At 42.3% G+C, this 22,581-nt stretch overlaps 2 protein-coding genes across 7 annotated transcripts in view; one reads left to right on the top strand and one right to left on the bottom strand.

Annotated features, from left to right (window-relative positions):
* Positions 1–19,154, bottom strand: part of DUS2 (dihydrouridine synthase 2) — a 72,071-nt gene extending 52,917 nt beyond the window's left edge. For all 6 annotated transcript variants that reach the window (XR_008914839.1, XR_008914840.1, XR_459484.3 and 3 more), the window contains exons 1-2: positions 19,023–19,154; positions 3,494–3,636 (exon numbers count right to left, since the gene is read on the bottom strand). Coding sequence is in view for 3 of the 6 variants with exons in the window: in XM_001373860.4 (XP_001373897.2) it covers positions 3,494–3,619 (126 nt within the window). In the remaining 3 variants the exon portion in view is untranslated. The remainder of the gene's footprint in view (positions 1–3,493; positions 3,637–19,022) is intronic.
* A 9-nt stretch (positions 19,155–19,163) lies between these two features.
* Positions 19,164–21,069, top strand: DDX28 (DEAD-box helicase 28). The gene has a single exon (XM_007477220.3). It carries the CDS (start codon positions 19,164–19,166, stop codon positions 20,865–20,867), a length of 1,704 nt encoding a protein of 567 aa, XP_007477282.1. The 3' UTR covers positions 20,868–21,069.
* Positions 21,070–22,581: the final 1,512 nt, after the last annotated feature.

Raw genomic sequence — 22,581 nt, 5'->3', positions numbered from 1 at the left:
ATCTCCTCTGAGAATTTGCCCTTGATCATCCTCACATATTTCTATTTAGCAAACTCAACTGCTATTTACAAATACTCTCAAATATATCTTCTCCTTTAAAAACCTTCACTTGATTTTATCATCCCCTCAAGCCATCGTCCATCATCTTTCCTCTCTTTCAGAGCCAAATTGATCTGTCCTCACTGCCTCCACTTTCTCAGTTCACACTCACTTTGTAGCCCCTGGAATTTGGATCTGATTTCATCCTTTCACTGAAACTGCTCTCTCCAAAAGGATGATCAATTAACTGCCAAATGGGATGGCTTTTTTTCCATCCTTCTCCTTTTTGCAGTATTTTTTTTTAAACCCTTACCTTCCGTCTTGGAGTCAATACTGTGTATTGGCTCCAAGGCAGAAGAGTGGTAAGGGCTAGGCAATGGGGGTCAAGTGACTTGCCCAGGGCCACATAGCTAGGAAGTGGCTGAGGCCAGATTTGAACCTAGGACCTCCCGTCTCTAGGGCTGACTCTTGCAGTATTTTTTATTATTGCTCATTCCTTTCTCTTATATTATTGCCCTTTCTCAGTTCTTCTACCTACCTACCTGGCCATTCCTTCTCAGTCTCCTCTGTAGGACCATTATCCTAATCCCACTCTCTTGAGTGTACAACAAGGCTCTGTCCTGGGCCTTCTTTTCTTCTCACACTCAGTGATCTCATTTCTTCCCAGGGATTAAAATATTGCCTCTACAGAGTTGTCTCCAGGAACTTGAGATCCAGCTTACTTTCTCTACTAAACCTCATGATCCCAAAGCTCTCTGTCTGAATTTCCTACAGGCATCTCTTGCTACTGCAATCCTAGTCTCTTTAGGATCAAATATAAATTCTTCTGTTTGGCATTTAAAGCTTTTGTACCTGGTCCCTTCCTTCCTCTCTGGTCTTTCTTCCCCTCTCCTTCAATTCCCTAGGAATCTAATTTTTATCTCTTCTTATTCAACTTAGTAAATATCAACAAACAAGAAAGTTTCCCTAGAAAAAGAACAGAAAAGGGAGCCTGGAGAGGAAAGGGTTCATCCTTATTCTGCAAGCTCATTATTTAAAAGTAGACAACCCATTAACACACTCATTACACAACCATCTTGGTTATCTGTGCCTCTCTTTATCTTCTCCTCTGCCATACCCTCCAGATATGCGTGCCCACTAATGCACCTCTGCACATCCCCTAGGCTGCCATGAATACATTCCTTTCTCACAGACTTGGTCTTCCTTCAGGAGTCACTACAAATCCTACCTTCTACATAAAGGTTTTACTGATTTCCCCAGTGGTCAGGTGTCCTCTCTCTCAAAACTACCACAGGTTCTTTCTGCACTTACTTATATGTTGCTTCCCCACAGTGGAAGGTAAAATCTATGAAGGGAGGGCCTCTTTTGCATTTATCTTTTTATTGTTAACACTTAGCATAGAGTTTGACACACAGGGCTTTAATACATGCATGCTGATTAATCTCAAATTCAATGTGCTCAAAACAGAACTCATCTTTCCTCCAAATTCCTGCCTTCCTAACTTTTCTATTGAGGCTACTGTTCGCCTTCTAAACAATCTGGTAGAGAGCCTAGGACTTCTTGCTTCTTCCTTCCACTCACTTCTCACATCTAATTAGCTGCCATCTTGTGGATTCTATTTCCACAATTTATCTTGAATCTGTCCCCCTATCTCCATTCAAAAGGGCATTACCCTAATTTAGGCTTTTATCACTATCATTGTTGCAAAAGCCTCCTAATGGGTCTCTCTGCTTCAAGTTTCTCCCTTTTCCATACATCCACACAGCTGCAAAATTTAATATTCTTAAAGCATAGGTCTGACTGTATCATCCTTGTTAAACTCTAGGATAAAATACAAACTCTTCTGTTTGGCTCTTATAGCCCTTTTACAATCTGGCTCCAAATGACCTTTCCAGGCATTACACATTCTTTTTCATGTACTCTATCTTCCAACTAAGGTTTTCCCCAAGCTGTCCTCCTACACCTGGAATGCACTTTGTACTTCACCTCCTACTATCTAGAATTCTCTCTCTGGATCTTTCTTAAAAGTTCAGGTGAGGGGGCAGCTGGGTAGCTCAGTGGATTGAGATCCAGGCCTAGCGATGGGAGGTCCTAGGTACAAATCTGGCTTCAGACACTTCCCAGCTGTGTGACCCTGGCAAGTCACTTGACCCCCATTGCCTTTAAAAAAAAAAAGTTCAGGTGAAAGGGAAGTTAGGTGGCTCAGTGGATTGAGAGCCAGGCCTAGAGATGGGAGGTCACACGTTCAAATTTGGCCTCAGATACTTCCTAGCTATATGACCCTGGGCAAGTCACTTGAGCCTCATTGTTCTGCCCTTACTGCTGTTCTACTTTGGAAATAATACTTAGTATTGATTTTAAGACAGAAGGTAGGGTTTAAAAGAAAAAAAAAAGATTAGCTCAAGTACCATGTTCTTCAAGAAACATTATCTAGTGTCCCTTCTTGGAAATTACATATTTGTATTAAATGGTCTATGTATATGTTGTTTTTCCTTGACAAAATGTAAGCTTTTCAAGGGCAGGGATTGTTTAATTTTTGTTTTTAACTCCTAAGTGCCTAGGACATTAATAAAGGTATAATTTGAACCAACTGGAGGAAGACAGATAAAGAGATACAATGTGAAGAAATATAAACATGCACAATGAGTAGAGCTATGGAAAATGAATGAATGAGTAATAAACACAACCAAATCCACAAGGGAGAAGGAATAAATCATGGAAGTAAACTGGATATTATTGTTATAAGTATGTATATACTCTCCAGTTCTAAAATATAGAATTTGAGATAAACCTTAAAGATTATCCATTTGAACCTCCTTACTTTACCAAAGAGGAAACTGAGGCCAAGAGGCTAAGCAACTAGATATCTGGCCCAACTCTAATAAAAATCCTTTTATCTCCAGATGAGCCCAAGATGTTGGGTTTGTTTGGGGACCTGCTTAAGTATTCAGGTCTACTCCTGCACTGTAGTCTGGGATCCAGAGCTATTCCAAAGTAGATCCCAGGTAATCCCAGAACACCTTTTTATGCTCCCCTCAAGACAGATGTGAAAGAGATTTGGGTTACTAGGCCAACCTCCTTTTCTGGGGCTGAATCTAAAACAGGCCAGTCTTGAGGGGGGGAAAAACAAGACTTCTTATCATGGATTCACATCAGTGTCCTCTCCCTTCAGACTCACAATATGCTTAAATGGATCAGGCTAGAGACCCAAGGCTACCTGGCATCTTGGTTCTCAGGGCCAGGCTCTCACTTAGCCAGATCTCCTTAGCCAGAACTATTCACTTAGGAAATGCATGTGCATGCATGCCCTCATATTAAGCATCTACTTCTTTCTTCCTCTGGGTTCCAGTAGGTCTCTGAAGAATGGGTTCAGAGGTTTCAGTGAATCTTCTCACATAGCAGGGAGAATTCCACTGTAGGAAGATCACGCTAATAAATTCTATAGCCTTCTTACCTCACAGTAGACTATATCAGCTCCATAATCCAAGGCCAAAAGACGCATAGGAAGAGTCCCTACTCGAACCATAGGGGCCAGGATAACTTTGCCTTGGTAACACAGTGTGAGATTGTTCACAATCATTCCGCCTCTGCTGTGAGCTGAAATAGGAAACAAGAGTCAGAAAGATTCAAAATGGAAAATTGTCTCTAACGTTCAAAGGGATATTTCTTATTTTCACCTTATGTTTGGCCCAAAGTACCTTGTTCCTGATTGATTTACCCTGTTTATTTTGTCCTGACAAAATAAACTCTCCTGGAGTAATAATAGTAACTGAACAATACCTGTCTCCTTATCCTTAAAGTCACAGAAGCTCTCAGGGGAATTAAAATGCACACAAATAGTACACGTGTGATGGTTTCAGAGAAACTTGGGAAGATTTGTATAAACTGATGCAGAATGAATGAGTGGAAGCAGGAAAGCAGTTTATACAATAATAATATAACTAAAAAGATAAACCCCTTTGAAAGACTTAGGAACTCTAATCATCACAATGACAAACTATGATTATGGAGAACACATGAAGAAAACAGACTATTAACTTCTAGATAGTGATGATGGATTGAGAAGACAAACTGAGACCTCTGGGGGCAGGGTTTGGGGAAGAAAGAAACACAGAAGTGACATTATTGAGTTTGCTTGACTCTTTATAGCAGGGATTGTTTTTCTTTCTTAGTGAGGGATTAGGGAAGAGGTGGGAAGGAGAGAAGTCTATTTTTGCTAATCAAGAAAGACGTAAAAGGGGAGGGAGTTTTATGTTTTCATGTGAATTATCTGAGCTTAATGCTCCAAGTTTTATAAAAGTCCAGGGGGCAGCTGGGTAGCTCAGTGGATTGCGAGCCAGGCCTAGAGACGGGAGGTCCTAGGTTCAAATCTGGCCTCAGCCACTTCCCAGCTGTGTGATCCTGGGCAAGTCACTTGACCTCCATTGCCTAATCCTTACCACTCTTCTGCCTTGGAACCAATACACAGTATTGACTCCAAGACAGAAAGTAAGGGTTTAAAAAAAAAAAGTCCAAATCCTGGTAAAAGACTACCATATTACTAAGAAGTTTACTTCATACTCAGAGCCAATAAACATTTATTAAGCTCCTATAGGCACTGTACAAAGTGCTGAGGTCACAAATAAGAAAGATAACCCTTGAAGGAATTTATAATCTAATGGGGGACGACAATATACAAAGGAAGATGAAGAGGTTGGGGTGGTTCAATGAAAACTAAGTAGAGCAGATGATAGAAAATGAAGTTAGCTGGGAAATTCTGAGCTTTCCATAAAAAGGGAGGTTTTAGGAGGATTTTCTGATCTGTCTTCTAGTCCTTGAATCAGAGGGAAGAGTACCAGAACTGAACAAATCTTCATGATGATGAGATTTGAGGTAATGAGCTCATTCTGGGGGAGCGTGATGTTCCTGGCATCTAAACCAAGCAGAGTGGGTGATGGAAAATGAAGTTAGCTGAAAAATTCTGAGCTCCCTATAAAGGGAGGCTTGGGGAGAATGTTAGTGCTCAAATGTCTCAAAGATTTGTGATTTTGTTATTTTGGTAATACTCATTGCCTCCACCAATGCAAGATGCAACCTTTCTTAACACTTAGTAGGCTTCCCTGGAAAGTTGGTATGGCAGATAAATTCATTGCCTTGTAGTTAATAGTCTTTCCAAATGCTGCAAGATTGGTCTAGACATACAGTCTAGCATAATGAACTATTGAAAAAATATTCTTAAGACCCAGAGAATAAATCTGGAAGGTTGTCTAAATGCAAACCCCTACTTGGTACAAAAGAACCATTACAACATACTTAACAAATGGTTGTTCAAATTTTTCTCAAACATCTCCAGGAGCAGGAATCTCACTCTCTCACTAAGGAGCTCATTCCATTGCTGGCTAGAAAGTCTTTCCTCACACTGACCTCTGATGTCGCCCTGTAACTCCCAACTATTGGTCACCATTCTGCTCTGTGATGAAAAATAGCCCATTCTTCTTCCATAAAATAACCTTCAAATATTTTAAGAGTGAGCAGGACCCTCCAAAGGATATGCTTTCTAGGATGAGCATCCCTGGTTCCTTACACTCTATATGAGACATAGTTTTGACTCGTCACCATTACAGTTGTTCTCTAAACTTGCTTCAGCTTATTAATTGATGATGAAAGCTTAGAAATTTTTAAGCAACTAAGTTGACCGAGATGACAGTTGGAATTTAGATTAGACTACATTTTGTTTTGTTTTTTAAACTCTTATTTTCTGTCTTCGTATCAATTCTAAGACAGAAGAATGATAAGGGCTAGACAATTGGTGTTAAGTGACTTGCCCAGGGGTCGCACAGCTAGGAAGAGTCAGAAGGCATATTTGAACCCAGGACCTCCTAACTTTAGGCCTGGTATTCTATCTACTGTGCTACCTAGTTGCCCCTACATTATTATTTTTTTAAACCTTTACCTTCTGCCTTAGAATTGATACTAAGTCTCAGTCCCAAGGTAATAGCTAGGCAGTTTGGGGTTGCAACTGGCCCAGGTCACAAAGCTGGACCCTACCTAGCTGCCTCCTCTACATTCAGTTTTGAAGGAATAAAAAAAGTGATGTCTATCAAGGGAGAAAGATAAATACAAAGACAAATATTTGGTTGTTTTTGTTTCAAATATTTTAACATTCAATTTCTTTTAAAGATGTATTATTGTTAACAAACCATTATTATATTAATATATTACTATAAACCATTAACAGGCAAAATAAAATAAGATTTTAATAAAACTTAAGCTCCAAAGTATTCAATTTGATCGCCACCTCACAAAAAAGTGAATCTAGGTTTGCAGAACAGACCAATAATATCTTATTTGCTTCTATATCTTTCTCCCCTGTCTTCCTCTGTTAACATTTATTCCCTAATGGAAGCTAACAACATATTTCCTCCTTTGTTAGTGATGTAGGCATCTAAAACTGCCTCAAAGACCACTTTAGAAGTCCTAGACTTAGATATATGTCCCATATGGCTCTTTTAAAGACAGAAAATATATTTTGTCTTTGAAAAGGTCAGTCAAGTAAGTACACAGTGGCAGATAGAGATGATAATAATCTATTCATACAGACACCTCTGGGATAGGAAGCTTTTGTTTCAACCAAAAGTTAGATAACCCTAAAAGGTGTCTCTGTCTGGACAACCACTCACCCAGTGGGAGAAAGAAAACATGGGCTTTCAGGTAAATCGCAAATTCTACATTTTGGAACAACCTGCCAAGGAAAGCAGCAAATGAAATTAAGTGGATGAGAGTGGGAAAAGATTTGGATTTGGATTCTGGGGACTTGAATCCAAATTCTGGCCCAGAATACTAGTTGTGTGATCCTGGCCAAGCCTCTGAGCCTCAATTTCTTCATTTATAAAATGGACACAATAGTATATGCATACTACACTTCATGGAGTTATCATGAGAAATACATTTTTAAAACCTGCTCTATGTAAGTTGTGAATTATCATCAAAGCCAAGTCCTCACTACCATTTCCTTTTGGGTGATGAATTTTCAGTTTCACAGACTGGTATTCCATGATGTATATATAATACCTATTTGGTGATCACATATCACCAAATAATATTATTGTGTTAAAAAGATGAAATGTTGTTTCAGAGAGAAGCCTGGGGTCATCAAAAGAACTATGGAATTTCTACCCACAGTGGAAACAAAGAGGTTGTAACAAAATGTTAATGAGGAACTTATACTGGAGAAAAAATGTCCAGGATATCATCAGAGAAATGCATGATTGGGGGAAAAAAACTGGCAACTAGTGAAAGAAATGGAAAGGTAGCCACTGTACTGGTTTCCAACCAATGCCACAAGACCTTGGGCAAAGTCCTCAGCACTTTGGGTTCTCTGAGGCAGGCTTATAGGAAGACACAGATAAGAAGAGTCACAGGGAACAGGCAGGCAGGGAGAGGCTTCCATTTGCACCACTAGATGGAGCATCCATATACAATATGGATTGATCAAAAAATCAAGAGTTAAAGCAAAGGAATAAGATCTCCCAGGTGGGAACATGCCTGAAGGTGCCCACTGAAGCCCATTCCCTCTTTCTCATCCTTCATAACTTTTACTCCTATCTTTCAAAGGCCTTCCTCTAGGTCTCTTGACCTGGGTGGATTCCAGTGGAGTATATAGGCTGCCCACTGAATAGCCATATTTTTTACATTCAACAACAACAACAACAACAACAACAACAACAACAACAACAACAACAACAACCTTACCTTCTATCTTAAAATCAATACTGTATATTGGTTCCAAGGCAGCAAAAGATAAGAGCTCGGCAATGTGGGTTAAATGACTTGCCTAGGAAATGTCTGAGGCCAGTTTTGAATCCAGGACCTCTCATCTCCAAGCAAGGCTCTCTACACCGAGCCCCTTCACTGCCCCCAAATAGCCTTCTTGATTTCATCTGACCAGTGTATCTCTTCTAGTCACAGATCTCTCTAATGACACCCTTTATGTCACTGCGAGCAATTTCTCACTGGTAAAGTGCTATAGGCTACTCACCTCCACTGTCTTATCTCTCTATAATCCTTTGGATTCATCAGAGTGTGGTATTTAATGGCTCAGTCATATAGAATCACTGCAATAATGCTGACTGTGTAGAAAGTAAATGGAAAGAAGGGTAGACGTAAGAGATGGGCTATTCCATCACCTCAGTGACTCTGTGCCCCACTCTCTGGTAAGATCCATCAAAGATAGAACCCTGGCAGGAGCCTGAACCCAAATTCCATACATTCCATATTAAATGAAATCTGATCTTTCAGCCTTTTATTATAGCTCACTTGCTGGTGTGGAAGGCTGGGAGTGTAGAGGGTGGAGTCCTACTAGCAATTAGTTCACACCCTGATTCCTGTAAATCCCTGGCAAATACTCACCACACCCAACTGTGGCACCATTCCCCCTGCAGATGCTCTAATTTCATCTCAATGTACCAGCTCCACATACCTCTCAGCTCTTTCTCTGCTATGCTGGCTCCCAACCTGCATAATTATCTCTTTCTCAGAAGTATCAATCAATGGATGTCATTCCAAGTTTATGTCATGATTGTCCTAAATGCTCCAGAACAACTTGTAAGCACTTGTTTTTCTGGTGGCCAAGAAAGCAGTGTAATAGGGAGGACATTTTGTCTTTGAAAAAGTGCTTATTTCTTCTTCTTTTTTTTTTAAACCCTTACCTTCTGTCTTGGAGTCAATACTGTGTATTGGCTCCAAGGCAGAAGAGTGGTAAGGGCTAGGCAATGGGGGTCAAGTGACTTGCCCAGGGTCACACAGCTGGGAAGTGGCTGAGGCCACATTTGAACCTAGGACCTCCCATCTCTAGGCCTGACTCTCAATCCACTGAGCCACCCAGCTGCCCCCTTCTTATTTTTTAATGCTGAGGGCAGGTTGGTGGCACAGTGGATATATAGATCTGGAATAGGAATGACCTGGTTTTCAAATATGCCTTCGGATACTGTATAGCTGTGTGACCCTGGGCAAGTCACTTAATTCCCATTGTCTAGCCCTTGTGATTTGACCTTAAGACAGAAGGTAAGGTTTTAAGGAAACAATGCTGAACTCATCACCAAATAAGACAAGCATTTCCATGCAAAGGCTTCAGAACAGAAAGAAAGGATTGCATTGCTGGCTGAACCTACATCATGTACAATTTCATTCTCCATCAAGTATACAACAAATATTTTCAACACTGTCCTGTTTCTCTGCGCTTCCTACTAAAAGGACGGCCTCTTCTCTAATGAAATACAACTAGGTATTTTCAGTCACACAGTATCTGAAGCTTCAGCACATTATGAAAGTAGAAGTATCCATGATTTCATAGCAACCCTGTGATGTAGCTACTGTGGGTTACCTTACTTCCATTTTGCAGATTGTAGCATACCAGGCATCTTAGCATCTTGGAAGTATGATTGATGTATTGATATTCTATTCTATATATTCATTTACCAGACACATGGTCAGATCACTTAACGTTCATTGTATGGAAAGGGACAATCCAAAGGACTAGTGCAAAGGACTAGCAAATTCCTGGGCTGGGCGTTGACTGCCACAGTGCCTTGGCTCGGACTACATTCTTTTACAAAGTGAGGGTTCGATTAATCTCCTCTTGGATTCCGTCATTGGCAATTCTACCAATGTAAAAACCATGTCATGTATTCATTAATCACCTCCCACTTGCCATTCCTAAGGTCCCCAATAAAGGCGGGGGAACTGGTGCAAGCCTCCTCTTCTCTTCTCTTACACCTCTTGCTCTTGCACTTCTTAATCTTGCTTTGGCCTATAATGGCCTCCTCATGTCTGACTGACTTGCGCAGCTGCCCCACACATCTCCCATTAATCTCTTGGCCGTGTGGCCCATGGGGGATGTCCCAGAGTTCTCAGCTCCACTCATGTTCTCTTGTTTCTCATACTTATAATTTCTCCATTTGCTTTCTCTGTATAGAGAGGTAATTACGGAGCTCGCTTGTCCCCAGGTGTTTTAACTTGTGATCTCTGAGTCTTTATTCCTTTATTCCTTCCTCTGACTGCCTTATCTATCTCACATCCATATTTCTCTAGTCTCCATTCCCCTACTCAGGGCACACCCACAGATAAATTATATAGGAACAGTTGGTGGATCCTATATAGATTAAGAAACTGGGGCTGGGAGATGTGTCTGTGGACTTAAATCCAGATCTTTGGTACCCTTTCCATTCACTGGGATGCCTCAAGCAACTGTTTACTTCTACACTGAAATGATTTACTTCTATGGGAGTATAAACACTATACTTTGTAAAGAACAACTGATTGTTAGCAGTCATACATGTTATAGATGAGTTGCATGTAATGAATATGGGCAATTCCTGTGGAGGACAGCAAACCTTCAAAATGTCGGTCCCAGCTATGGAAATTATCAGTAATTACAAGCTGAATGATTTCCCTAAAGTTGGATGGAGATCAATAGTAGAGAATACAGGAACTTTTGGATTCTCATCTGATAGATTTGTAGGGATACGTAATTATATAAACATTATCCCTGCTTTTTTAGGAATCTTCCTAAGTTGATTTCCAAATCTCCTGCAACAAGGAATCCCAATAAGACATGACAGCTTTAATGCACAGGTAACAATATTTTCTTATCAGTCCCTAAAGTTCCCAGTCTGCTAGAATCCTATTATTCCCTTCTTCTAAATAGCAAACCTCTTCCAAGAAGAAGGTATGAATGGGCTTAATCTTCTCTGAGATTTTGGAGCTATAACAAGCCTGCAGCATCAAGGGATTTAATAAGCAGGAAAAATGAGCCTGAGCCTAGAAGAAAAGTGTAACTCCCTTCTCTTTTGGGTCAGGCTTGTCCAGGAACAAACCTAATCTGAGTAAATCCATCCATAGTAGGCACATTTCTTCTGCTTTACAGCTTGGAACACACACACATACACACACACACACACACACACACACACTCTTTAATATTCTTAGTGTTTCAAAGCAAGAATGGTTTCCTCTATCTTTGTACATATGATGTGTAATATGGTCCTTGGCGCACAGTCAATGTTTAATAATAGATGTTTGATTGATCTATTTTCTCCAGGTGTGTATTAGTGGAAGGAATCAAGGGGCCTGGTATCATCTGAGGGTCTAGGTTTCAGTTTCAGCCCTGACAATTACAAATGGTATGTCCTTGAGCAAGCCACCTCACAGTTATGATGATGATCCCATGTGATGCTGTAATAGGGTTACGATCACACAGGTGTACTGGTAGAAATTTTAGGCTTTTGGGAGAGGTTATAATATTGTAATGGTTAAAGTGTGGCTACAGGATTTATGTAATATTGAACAATGGCCGTCAAGGAATTTACTTATGAAATTCCTAAAATGAAACACTCAAGTCAGAAGGGAGTTTATGGAGGTTTAATCACACTGGGAGTAGGGAAAGGAGAGGGAGAGAAGGAGAGAAGAGAAAAGGGAAAGGGGCTACTCAACCTCTGACCAAGGCAGAGGGAGTTTAGGCCCAAAGGGCCAAGTTGGAAAGAATCAGTCCTTAACTCACGTGACCGCTCTAAGGAAAGCTGTCTGCGGGCGTCCTCCCTCTCCAAGCTCCTAACACCAACTGGCGTCTAGCTCTCTCCACAGGAAGTGAGCGAATTCCAGAGGCTGTTCCCTACCTCACTTCCTGTGTCTCACAAAATCCAATGGTTGGCTCTAGCTTGGCTTAGGACAGCCCAGGTGGGCAGTTAGTTATTTCTGATTTGGCATTGACTAGCACATGCCCGTGTAGTGTGGGTGTGCACAATTTTGGGTGCTAGACCAAGATGGAGACTTTTAAAATTCACACAGGTATAGTCCTTCTTCCACCAGTGCCAGCCTTCTCATCTGCACAATTTCTTTCTATTTCCTTCCAATTATGTATTTGAATTATTATTATACAAATATGTTACTATGGGAGTAACGGGGGGAAAACAAGTGGGACTGCAAGGATGTGGAGACTGGAAGATTACACCAGTTAATAATAATCATAATCTAAAGTACCATTTCCCCAAATATTTAAGAAAAGTCTAAAAAAAAGAATCTTAGTTTAAAATGGAAATTGTGCTTACGCTTTTGTAGTTAGAAATACAGATCATGGTCTTTTTTTTTTAAACCTTTACCTTCCATCTTATAATCAATACTATATATCAGTTTCAAGGCAGAAGAGTCAGCAATGAGGGTTAATTGACTTGCCCAGAGTCAAACAACTAAGAAGTATCTGAGATCAAATTTGAACTCAGGACTTCTCATTTCTAGGTCTGGCTCTCAATATACTGAGACACCTAGATATCTCTTAGATCACAGACTTCTAAAGCTATAAAGAAATGTGAAGAGTATTTAGTCATTTTCGTGAAAGGAAACAACAAGGCTCAGTGAAATGAAATTATTTGCCCAAGATTACTAGGCTCGTAAGTAATGCAGCTGGGCCTGCAGCTCCATCTCCTGACTCTCCTTCCCCTATATTATGTTTCCCATATACAACCCACTGGCCAAAGCAATGTGAAGGGTGGTAAAGGGCAAATGTATTCTAGGTACAGAGAACTGACCAGCCTGGTGGAAGGTCAGTAGGGCCAGACTGTGGGGACTTTGAATACCAGCTTAACGCACTTGTCCTATAGGCAAAAGAAAGGTTTCTATGAATGACATAATGAATAAAAAGATTATGATCTGGAAAATAAATAATCATAACAAAATTTCCATAATTTTACAGTCTTTGTAATGTTAAATTCCTTATAATGTCATTTTACTTACAATAGCCTAGATAGCAGAATACTCTAGACCAGTGGTGGTGAACCTTTCAGAGACTGAGTACCTAAACTGCAACCCTCATGCCACATGTGAGCCCTCTCCCCCTTACTCCAGACAATGGAGGAAGGAAATGCTCCTATTGGGCTTCTGGGGAGAGGGGTGGGTCCTGGAGATGGAAAAGGGAGCAGCCCCCTATGGTACTCATGCCATAGGTTCACCAACACACTGATATAATGATTCATACCCCAAGTTAACCCTCTAAAAGCAGATTCTTTTCTAATTTAGCTGGGGTTAGCTGAGGATAAGGGAGATGATGATGATGACAAGAAGAAACAAGCCAAGCACTATGCTAAGCAATGGGCATACAAAGGAAAACAAAACAGATCCTCCCCCCAAAGAGCTCCTAGTCTAAGGAGAGATACAACATGCAAACAACCATACAAATGGGACCAGAACAGGACAGACCAGAGATTATCATAGACGGAAGGCACTAGCATTAAGGCGGATAAGGAAAGGTTTCCTGTAGAAAGGGGGACTTGAAGGGAGTCATGAAAGTCAGAGTTCAAGATAAGGAGGGGAGCCAGTGAGAATGTAATGAGTAAGAAGATGGTATGTGTTGTTTGAAGGATAGCAAAAAAAACCACGTGCCACTAAATAGTGGTGTATGTGGTGAGAAGAAGGTGCAACAAGACAGAGCAGGAGGGGCAGGAGGGGAGAGAGCGAGGGAAAAGTAGAAGAAGAGGAGAGGGAGAGGGAGGGAAGAAGGGAGAGAGAGAGAGAGAGAGAGAGAGAGAGAGAGAGAGAGAGAGAGAGAGAGAGAGAGAGAGAGAGAGAGAGAGAGAGTATGTGTGTTTTGGGGCAGGAAACAGGGAAGGTTAGGAACAGCTTTAAAAGCCAAACAGGATTTTTTTTTCTGGGTTATACATATATTATCATGCAAAACACATGTACATATTGTCCATTTTTGTAAGTGAATAATCTTATAAAACCAAAACCTCAAACCAAAAATCCAAATAAATGAGTGAAGAATCAAATGCTTTCACCTGCATTCCAACTCCAACAGTCCTTTCTCTGGAGGTGGGTAGCATTCTCTGTCATAAGTCCCTCAGAACTGTCCCAAATAGATGATTTTCAATTTTATTTAGAACATAATGGACACATAGTTTTTTACTAGGTCTGTACTCAGAGCCTTTCCATCTTCATCAAATCCACCAGAATTTGTGCTCTAGTGACTCAAGCAACAACAGAATAATGATGACAACATTTATAGAGCATTATGTGCTGGCTTCTGTGCTGAATGCTTTTATAAATAGGATCTCATTTGAACCACACAATAGCCCTGCAAAGTAAGTTATCATCCTTATTTTACAGTTGAAGAAAAGAGATTATTCTTAAGAGACTTGTTCAAAGTTACACAGTTAGCAGGTGTCCAAAGCTGGATGTGAACTCAGGTTGTCTTGACTCCAGGCCATTGCTCTATCTACTGCACCACCACCTACCTGATAATTAACCAGAAAGACAACTAACAGAGTGTTAAAATGTATGGATTTCAGCAACATGGAAGAAAAAGTATACAGCAAAGTTACTTCTCCCTGGTGTTTAAAACTATTTCTATTTTTTCCCTTTTTGCACCAGAGTTGAAGATCATAATTGCTATCAACTATTTATTCAATTACTCCTCTGCGTGGGTGGGAAACAAAGCAGTCTCAAATAGTGTCTGATAAAATGACAGGAAGGGAAGTGGCATGCTGGGTGACAACACCTCAACAAAACAAGGGTACTTTCTGACCCCACATTTTCCCAGAACTTCACTTATCTCACCTCAAAGCCATCCCACTCTTTCCTGCCTGTAATCTACTCTCTCCATCGGGGAGAAGATAAAATTGTACCTATCCTTTATGCCCTAGTTCCAATGGCCTGCTCTAGGACCTGAAGCCTGAAATAATTCCTTCCTCCCCAGAAAGCACATTGGGATCTATTGCCTGGTGCAGGTGCACATGCAATCACACCCTCACCAGGATCTGAGCTCCTTCAGAAAAGGAACTGTGTCTTATTCTAATACGAATTCATTCTTTGGCATTTTTAGTCCCTCTCTCCCTTCAGCAGAGTAGGCATTTGTTTAATTTAATTTAATCATCCCTTAGTGATTTCCCAATCCAGATCACCAATTCTGTTATCCCAACTTCAAGGACTTTGCCAGGATGGGCCAGAAGCCTCCCACTAATTCTCATGCAAAAGTCACAAATCCAGAACCAGAAGGGGCTGGAGCTTATACAGCGTAATCTCCCCATTCTACAAGTGAAGAGGCTGATGGCATGGGCAAATTCAGTGACTGGTCCAAAATAATACAGTCAGAATTCAAACCCAATTGTCCTGATTCGAAATCCGGGACTCTTGCAACAACAGTGCTCCCTCTAGAAACTGACCAATAAATAATACAGGAGACCAGCAATCCTCACCAAGTGCTAGCCAACTGGGAGACAAGCCAGCCTAAGTGAAGCATCAAGAGAGGGACACACAGAAGGTGGCATGTACCACATGAGTCAAAATCCAACCACCATCCCCAACTACCGACCAAATGCCAGCAATAGGCAGGTGCCTGAGCCTAATATTATGCTGTGATAACTGAGGCTGCTAGAGGCACAGTGCAAAGAGTACTGGGCTCTGAATCCAGATAGACCAGAGTTCAAATCAAACCTCAGACACTTACTAGCTGTGTGACTGAGCAAGTCACTTATCCTCTGTCTGCTTCAACTGTAAAATGGGGATGATAAAAGCATTTCCTTAACAGGGTTGCTATGATCAAATGAGATAACAACTGTTAAGTGCTTTGTATGATGCCTACCATAAGTACCACAGGTTCCTCTCTTTTAATAGTGCCTGTTCCCCTTTCTTAATAACAATGTAAATAGATGAAAATACATCTTGCTACATCTCCTGAATGCTCCTTCTGGACTGAAAAGAAAGAGCCCTGGAGGAACAGAAAAGTGCCAGAAAAATGGGAATCCTGGTTTTGAGGATGGTGGGAGCAGGTGGAGGTAGGGACAAAACTAAGGCAGCAGGGTTACATAAGTCAGAGCCCTGGTCACACTGATTTTGCTTCTTCTGAGACACAAAGTATGTAACCTTTAGTACCCAGATGCTATAAGGTTTTTGCTCAGCCTGAGTAAGAACTTTGACAATCGACGTACAGACTCCAATTCCTGAGGTAGGGACACATTATTAGATAAAAATTACTAGGAAAAGGGGCTAGTAGTCCGACACAAATCAGATTTAGACCAACACCTCATGCTATATACTTGAGTAAGTGCCAAACAGAGATACAACCCAGGTGTAAAGGTCATATTATAAAGAGCAGCTAGGTAGCCCAGTGGATAAACTGATCTGGAGTCAGGAAGACCTGGCCTCAAATACTTCCTAGTTGTGTGACCCTGGGCAAGTCACTGGACCATCCCTCTCTTCTGTCTTAGAACTGATAGTAAGACAGAAGGTATGGGTTTAAAAAAGCAAACATAACTAAATAAATTCTCAGGGAATGGAAAGAGAGAGAGAAAAGGATCTATCTATCTATCTATCTATATATATAAATATCCAAAGAGAAGCACTTTTTGCTATAATAAAGAATTATAAATTATATGGGTAACCTAGCTGGCTCAGTGGATAGAGTATGAGGTCTGGAGTCAAGAGGACCTGGGTTCAAATCTGGTCTCAGACACTTCCTAGTTGTGTGACCCTGGGCAAGTCACTTAATCCCCATTGCCTAGTCCTTACTGCTCTTCTGCCTTAGAACCAATACAAAGTATGACTAAGGTGAGGGCTTTAAAAAAAGGAAGAAAGAAAGAAAAGAATAGGTTAGCATATTTTTTAGATAGTGCTATAATGTTTCCAAAATGCTTTATTAAATTATCTTACAACAACTCTGGGAAGTGGATGTCATTATTATCTCCATTTTATAGAAAAGGAAGCTGAGGCACATGGGAGGTTAAATGACTTGCCCAGGGTCATATACTTATCAAGTGTCTGATGCTAGATTTGAATTCAGGTCTTCCTGACTTTACATCCAGTAGTTTATTTGCTATGTCTCCTAGATGTACAATGAAAGTCTCAAAAATTGAAAGGGGTAGAGATTGGAGAAAATGGAGGGTCAGAATCCAGAAATGTGGTTATCAAGGCCTTGTTTAGAATGGTGTCTCTGGAAATAAATCAACTGAATTATCCTTTAAAAAATTCTATTTATTAACAAATCAATAACTTTGATGACACTGATGCTCTTTCCTTTTTCACTAATCTCAATCTATTATTTCCTTCACATACCAATTCAAAGTTTATTTCCAAGAAGCCATTTTTGGCTAAACCCACAAAAACCAATCATTTTCTCTGTTTTCACAACAAATGTACAGTTTATACAGCATTATCTCAATTCTTATAAAAGTAGAGACCCTTTGGTGTAGTGAATAGGCTAGATTAACATTAAGAATTGACCTCAGATACTATCTCTGACAACTGTTTGATCCTAGAGAAGTTACTAAACATCTCAAAACATCAAAACACAGATTTCACAAATCCCCAGGCCTGTGTGACAGCAGTGGTCCTATACATCCAATCCTAGACCCATGTGCCTTTTCTGTCTTGCTCCCTAATATATTTTCCAGTCAAACACTAACCCTCTCATTCATCTTCATCACTTCCACTCCACTGATCCCATCTTATTTGGTCAAATCTGAGGTGCAAGGTACAAGGGTATTTTGCTTTACCAGCTATAGGACCTAAATTCAAGTCCAGGTCTTTCTAATAGCAATCATGGCAAGTGAGTTAACTTTCCTGGGTGATGGACTTGACAGTTCTTCCCAAGTGCTTAACTCAGTGTCTGCCAGAAAATAAGTTTTCAATAAATGCTGATTCCTCGAATGTGTACAAACATATCCAGGTCTCTCTACTACAAAAATACTCCCTTAAATCCTTCTACAATCTCATGTTACCACCTCAAACTTTTCTCCTTTTTTTTTTCTCTTCTTGGTCACTGAGAGAGGCCATTGAACCAATTTATTGTTTACTGCTAGTCTTCATACCACTGTTTCTCTTTGATTTTTAAAGTTAAGTTTAGGGCAGTTAGGTAGGGTAGTGGATAGAGGTCTGGGCCTGGAGTCAGGAAGAGCTGTGTTCAAATCTGACCTCAGACTCTTGCTAGCTTTGTGATACTCAAGTTACTTTACCCTCTTGGCCTCAGTTTCCTCCCATGTAAAATTAACTGGAGAAGGAAATATATCACTCCAATCTTTGCTAAGAAAACCCCAAATGAGGTCACAAAGTGCCAGACATGACTGAAAAGGACTAAACAGAACTATAAATTCTAGGAGGGCAGGGACTGTATAATCTGAATTTTGCTTAATGTCGCTCAATACTTGATGTTTAAAGAATGAACCTAATGAATGAAAGGTGGAAGAACATTTTGGTGAATCGTCAGGATGAGAAGCAAACGGTCAGTTCCTCCCTGAACCCCTCCCCTCACTCTGCCCCCGACTGGAGGATGAAGACCCACAGTCCTCAATAGGAACTTCATACTCCCCCTAGGGTAGGTAGCCCAGGGATGCTCCCAGAAGCCTTCACGGCAACTTAAGAACAAAATTCAAATTTCAGGTAGAAGCCAGAGAAAAGAAGGGCGTCAAAGGCAGCTAGTGAATTGAGCGAAAAGCCTGAGTCAGGAGGTCCTGGGTTCAAATCAGAATTTAGGACACATACTAGCTGTGTGATCCTGCTCAAGTCCCTTGGAACCCCCACTGCTTATCCCTTGGCACTCTTCCGCCTTGGAATCAATACTTAGTATTGATTCTAAGATGTAAGGGTTTTAAAATAAAGAAGGGTGTCATTTCCTTCCCGCTGAGGTCTATGGGGGTTTCGGGCGTCTGGCAACCCTCCCGTGCCTGTCCAGCTCCTCCCACGAGCCCCCGAGTCAGAGGCTGCCCGGACTCAATTTTCCACCAGGAGATCACGGTCAAGGGTCCATGAAGGCTTCAGCCCCCCACAATCCCTTCCGCCCGCCCTGCCAGCGAACCACTGCAGCCTTCGGTCTGCCCCCGCCCGTCCCAAGGCGAAGAGGACCCTGCTCCGGCGATCCCTAAATCTCCACCCTTCTCGAGACCCGGGGCAACAGGCTCGGGGGCGGAGGGGGAGGCAGAAACTAACCCCCAGCCCGACCGCGCTTCCAAGGTCTGATTACGAACCTCTAGCTCGGCGATCAGGCGGTGCCACAGACAACCGTTCCCACGTGGGCTTCCGTAGTGCGTTAGCACTGCGCGACGGTGACGTCACTGTAGCGCGACTGGCCGGCTACGCTCTGCCCGGCGGGGAGCTGCGGTGGAGGGATGGGGCTCCGGGCTCCCTTTCACTTTTTGCTGCTGCTCTTGCGGAGGCCGGGTGGGCCCTTCCGGGGCCTGGCCTCAGAAGGGCCCCGGGAGGCGCTGCCCGTGATTCGCATCCCGCAGCCCCTGAAGCTGCGGCGCGAGGCGAGGGCTCGAGGCGGGCCAGCGCCGCGGGTCTCGGTGCCCCGGCCCGGGCCTCTGCTCATCGCGGCGCGGCGACCCGAATTCAGCCAGCCGCTGCGCTTCACCGTGGGCCGCTGGGAGCGCGCGCCGCTGGCTTCGCGCGGCTGGAAGCACCGACGGTCCAGAGGAGATCACTTCTCCATCGAGCGCACGCACCGCCTGGTGCCCGCGCTGCCGGTCGGGGCCGGCGCTGTGGAAGATGAGGCGGTGGCGGAGGAGGAGGAGAGCGGGACCGGGTCCGCCTTCGCTGCCCTAGGCCTGCAGCCCCGCGTGCTGGACGCCCTTTGCCAGGCCATGCCATCCGTCGTGCGGCCCACGTGGGTGCAGCGGCGGGCCATACCTCCACTGCTCAGCGGCCACCACTTACTCTGCGCCGCGGAGACGGGCAGCGGGAAGACTCTGAGTTATCTGCTGCCCCTGTTGCAGCGGCTGCTGCGCCGGCCCCGCCTGACCACTGGTCCAGCACCCCGGGGCCTGGTGCTAGTGCCTTCCCGAGAGCTGTCGGAGCAGGTGCGGGCTGTGGCAGGGTCCCTAGGACAGGGCCTGGAGCTGTGTGTGCGTGAGATCGGTGGGGGCCGCGGCATGGGCAGTGTCAAGTCGCAGCTTTCTAAAGAGCCTCTTGCAGACTTGTTGGTGGCCACACCAGGAGCCCTGTGGAAGGCTCTCAAGAGGCAGCTTGTGAGCCTGGGGCAGCTCTGCTTCCTGGTATTGGATGAAGCCGACACCTTGCTGGATGAGAGCTTCCTGGAGTTGGTGGAATATATCCTGAGCAAGAGCCCCATAGCGGAAAACCGGGAAGAGTTGGAAGACCCATTCAACCCCAGGGCCCAGCTGGTGCTGGTGGGGGCCACTTTTCCTGAGGGTGTGGGAGAGCTGCTGAGTAAAGTCACTGACCTGGGCAACCTCACCACCATCACCAGCCCCAGGCTTCACTGTGTTATGCCTCATGTTAGGCAAAGGTTCTTGAGGCTAAAGGGAAGTGAGAAAGTGACTGAGTTGATACAAGCCCTGAAGCACCGTGGAGAAGACAACCCTGGCTCATCTGGGGCCATTCTGGTGTTCTGTAATAGTTCCAGCACGGTGAACTGGCTAGGCTATATCCTGGATGACCACAAAATCCCACACTTAAGGCTTCAGGGGCAGATGCCTGCTACAATGAGAGCAGGCATCTTCCAGTCCTTCCAGAATGGCACCAAGGACATTCTCCTCTGCACAGATATAGCTTCTCGAGGCCTAGACAGTACTCGAGTGGAGCTGGTTATCAATTATGACTTTCCACCAACTTTGCAGGACTATATTCACAGAGCTGGCAGAGTGGGCCGGGTTGGAAGTGAGGTACTGGGATCTGTGCTTAGTTTTGTAACTCACCGTTGGGATGTGGATCTGGTCCAAAAGATCGAGCTGGCAGCTCGAAGGCGGAGAAGCCTTCCAGGGATAAAGACATTTGTTAAAGAGCCTTTGCCCCCAATAGAGTTTACTCCTGACCTAGCCAGTGATACTGAAAATGTTGGTATTAGTAACTGAACAAAGGAAGCTTCTGATGGTCCAAGGAAGTGATGAGCCCATCTCCAGATTGAGAGAATTAAATTGACCTAGGAAAAATTTTTGGGCTTCTATAGTACCAATTTGTCTCTGTTAGGAGGGCTGCTAACCATCAGTGTTGAATTTTGTGTAGTTCTTCATAATAGTATAAACTTTTGTGCAATAAAATCTGATCTGACTTTTGCATTAGTGTAAACTATCTCAGCAGTAATTGGGGGGGGGGGGAGGAGGGGTGATGTGTCCAAAGCATTTTAATATGGAACACATGATCAATAAATATGCAGACCAGGTGAAATTTTTTATACGCAGAAATGTAACCTACCTTCAGTTTTTAATAGTGTCTTTTTTCCACATCACAATTATTTCTTTATATTCTCTTCACTTTCCTCTTATTACAAAAAAAACCTTAACCAGGAGTGTAACTGTGTAAATACTCATCTTCCGTATTCAATTCTGTAGTCTTGAAAATTGTTCTAGTTCTGCTTACTTGGTTATGTTTTTTTCATGCAAGTCTTCCCAATTTTCTGTGAATTCCTCCTCAGGAATTAAAAAAAATCTCCAGCCCAGTAATTTCATTGGTGTAGGGAACTTTTAACTTTAACTATGTGACCCTGGGAAAGTCACTTAACCTCTTGCCCATCTGCCTTAAAGTTGTGTACAGTACAGTAAGGGTTAAAAAAACAAAAGATGCTATATCTAGATCCAAGAAGGTAAATTATAAAAAGAAAGGTCCGTATATCCAAAATACTTTTGTAGCCCTTTTTGTGGTAGTAAAGAACTAAAAACCAATTAGATGTTCATTCATTAGGGGATAGCTAAGCATATTGTGATAAATGAATGTAAATGGAATATTACTATGCAATAAGTACTGGAAATATATAATAGCATGGAAAATCATGATATGATGTGAATTAAGCCTATAGGTGGTGCTGGGGAAAGAGCTGGGCCTGGAATTAGGAAAATGTTAGCTCAAATCTAGCCTCAGATTCTACCCTAGGCAAGTTATTTCATATCTGCCTCAGTTTCCTCAACTTTAAAATGGGAATAACAGTATCTACCTTGCAGGGTTGTTGTGAGGTTTATATAGGATATTTGTAAAACACTTCACAGGAGTCCCCTGCATGTAGTTTAAAATATATATATACATATATACACACATTCCCTTTTCCTTAAGCTAATACCAGGAAAATAATATAATGATTAAAATGTTGACTGAAAAGAACAAAATCAAACCAGATTCTGGAATTATAATAAGCGTGACCTTCCTTCTTTGTAAAGATAAGAACAATGAATGTGGGACATCCTTTATAATGTTAGATTTGGTGATGTGTTGGTTAGTTTTGCAGAACTATTTTTTCCTCTTTTTCTTTTGTCAAAAGCAATGGCATTAGGGAGGAGGAGGAACATACTGAAAAATAAGGTAAACATTGAGGTGGGGTAAAAACAAAAGATAGCAATACATTTTTAAAAAGACAATTCCCCAATCAATGGATATTGTTTCTAATGTTTTGCTACCATAGAAAGTGCTCCTCTGAATATTTTAGTGTTTTATGGGACCTTTCTGTCTATAACTTTGTTGGGATATATACCTAATAGTAGGATTGCTTGGCCACCAGTAACTTTTCTTATTTAATTCCAAAATCTGGACCCTGTTCTTTAATCTCTATCCTAGAATTCCTTGTCCCTTTGACCTATT

The sequence above is a fragment of the Monodelphis domestica genome, chromosome 1, assembly GCF_027887165.1.
Source record: "Monodelphis domestica isolate mMonDom1 chromosome 1, mMonDom1.pri, whole genome shotgun sequence".
NCBI lineage: Eukaryota > Metazoa > Chordata > Mammalia > Didelphimorphia > Didelphidae > Monodelphis > Monodelphis domestica.
Note: the sequence above shows the minus strand (reverse complement) of the source record. Positions and strands in the feature narration are given on the sequence as shown.

Coding starts and splice junctions, on each gene's coding strand:
- DDX28 (XM_007477220.3), top strand. CDS start 19,164: ATGGGGCTCCGGGCTCCCTTTCACTTTTTGCTGCTGCTCTTGCGGAGG.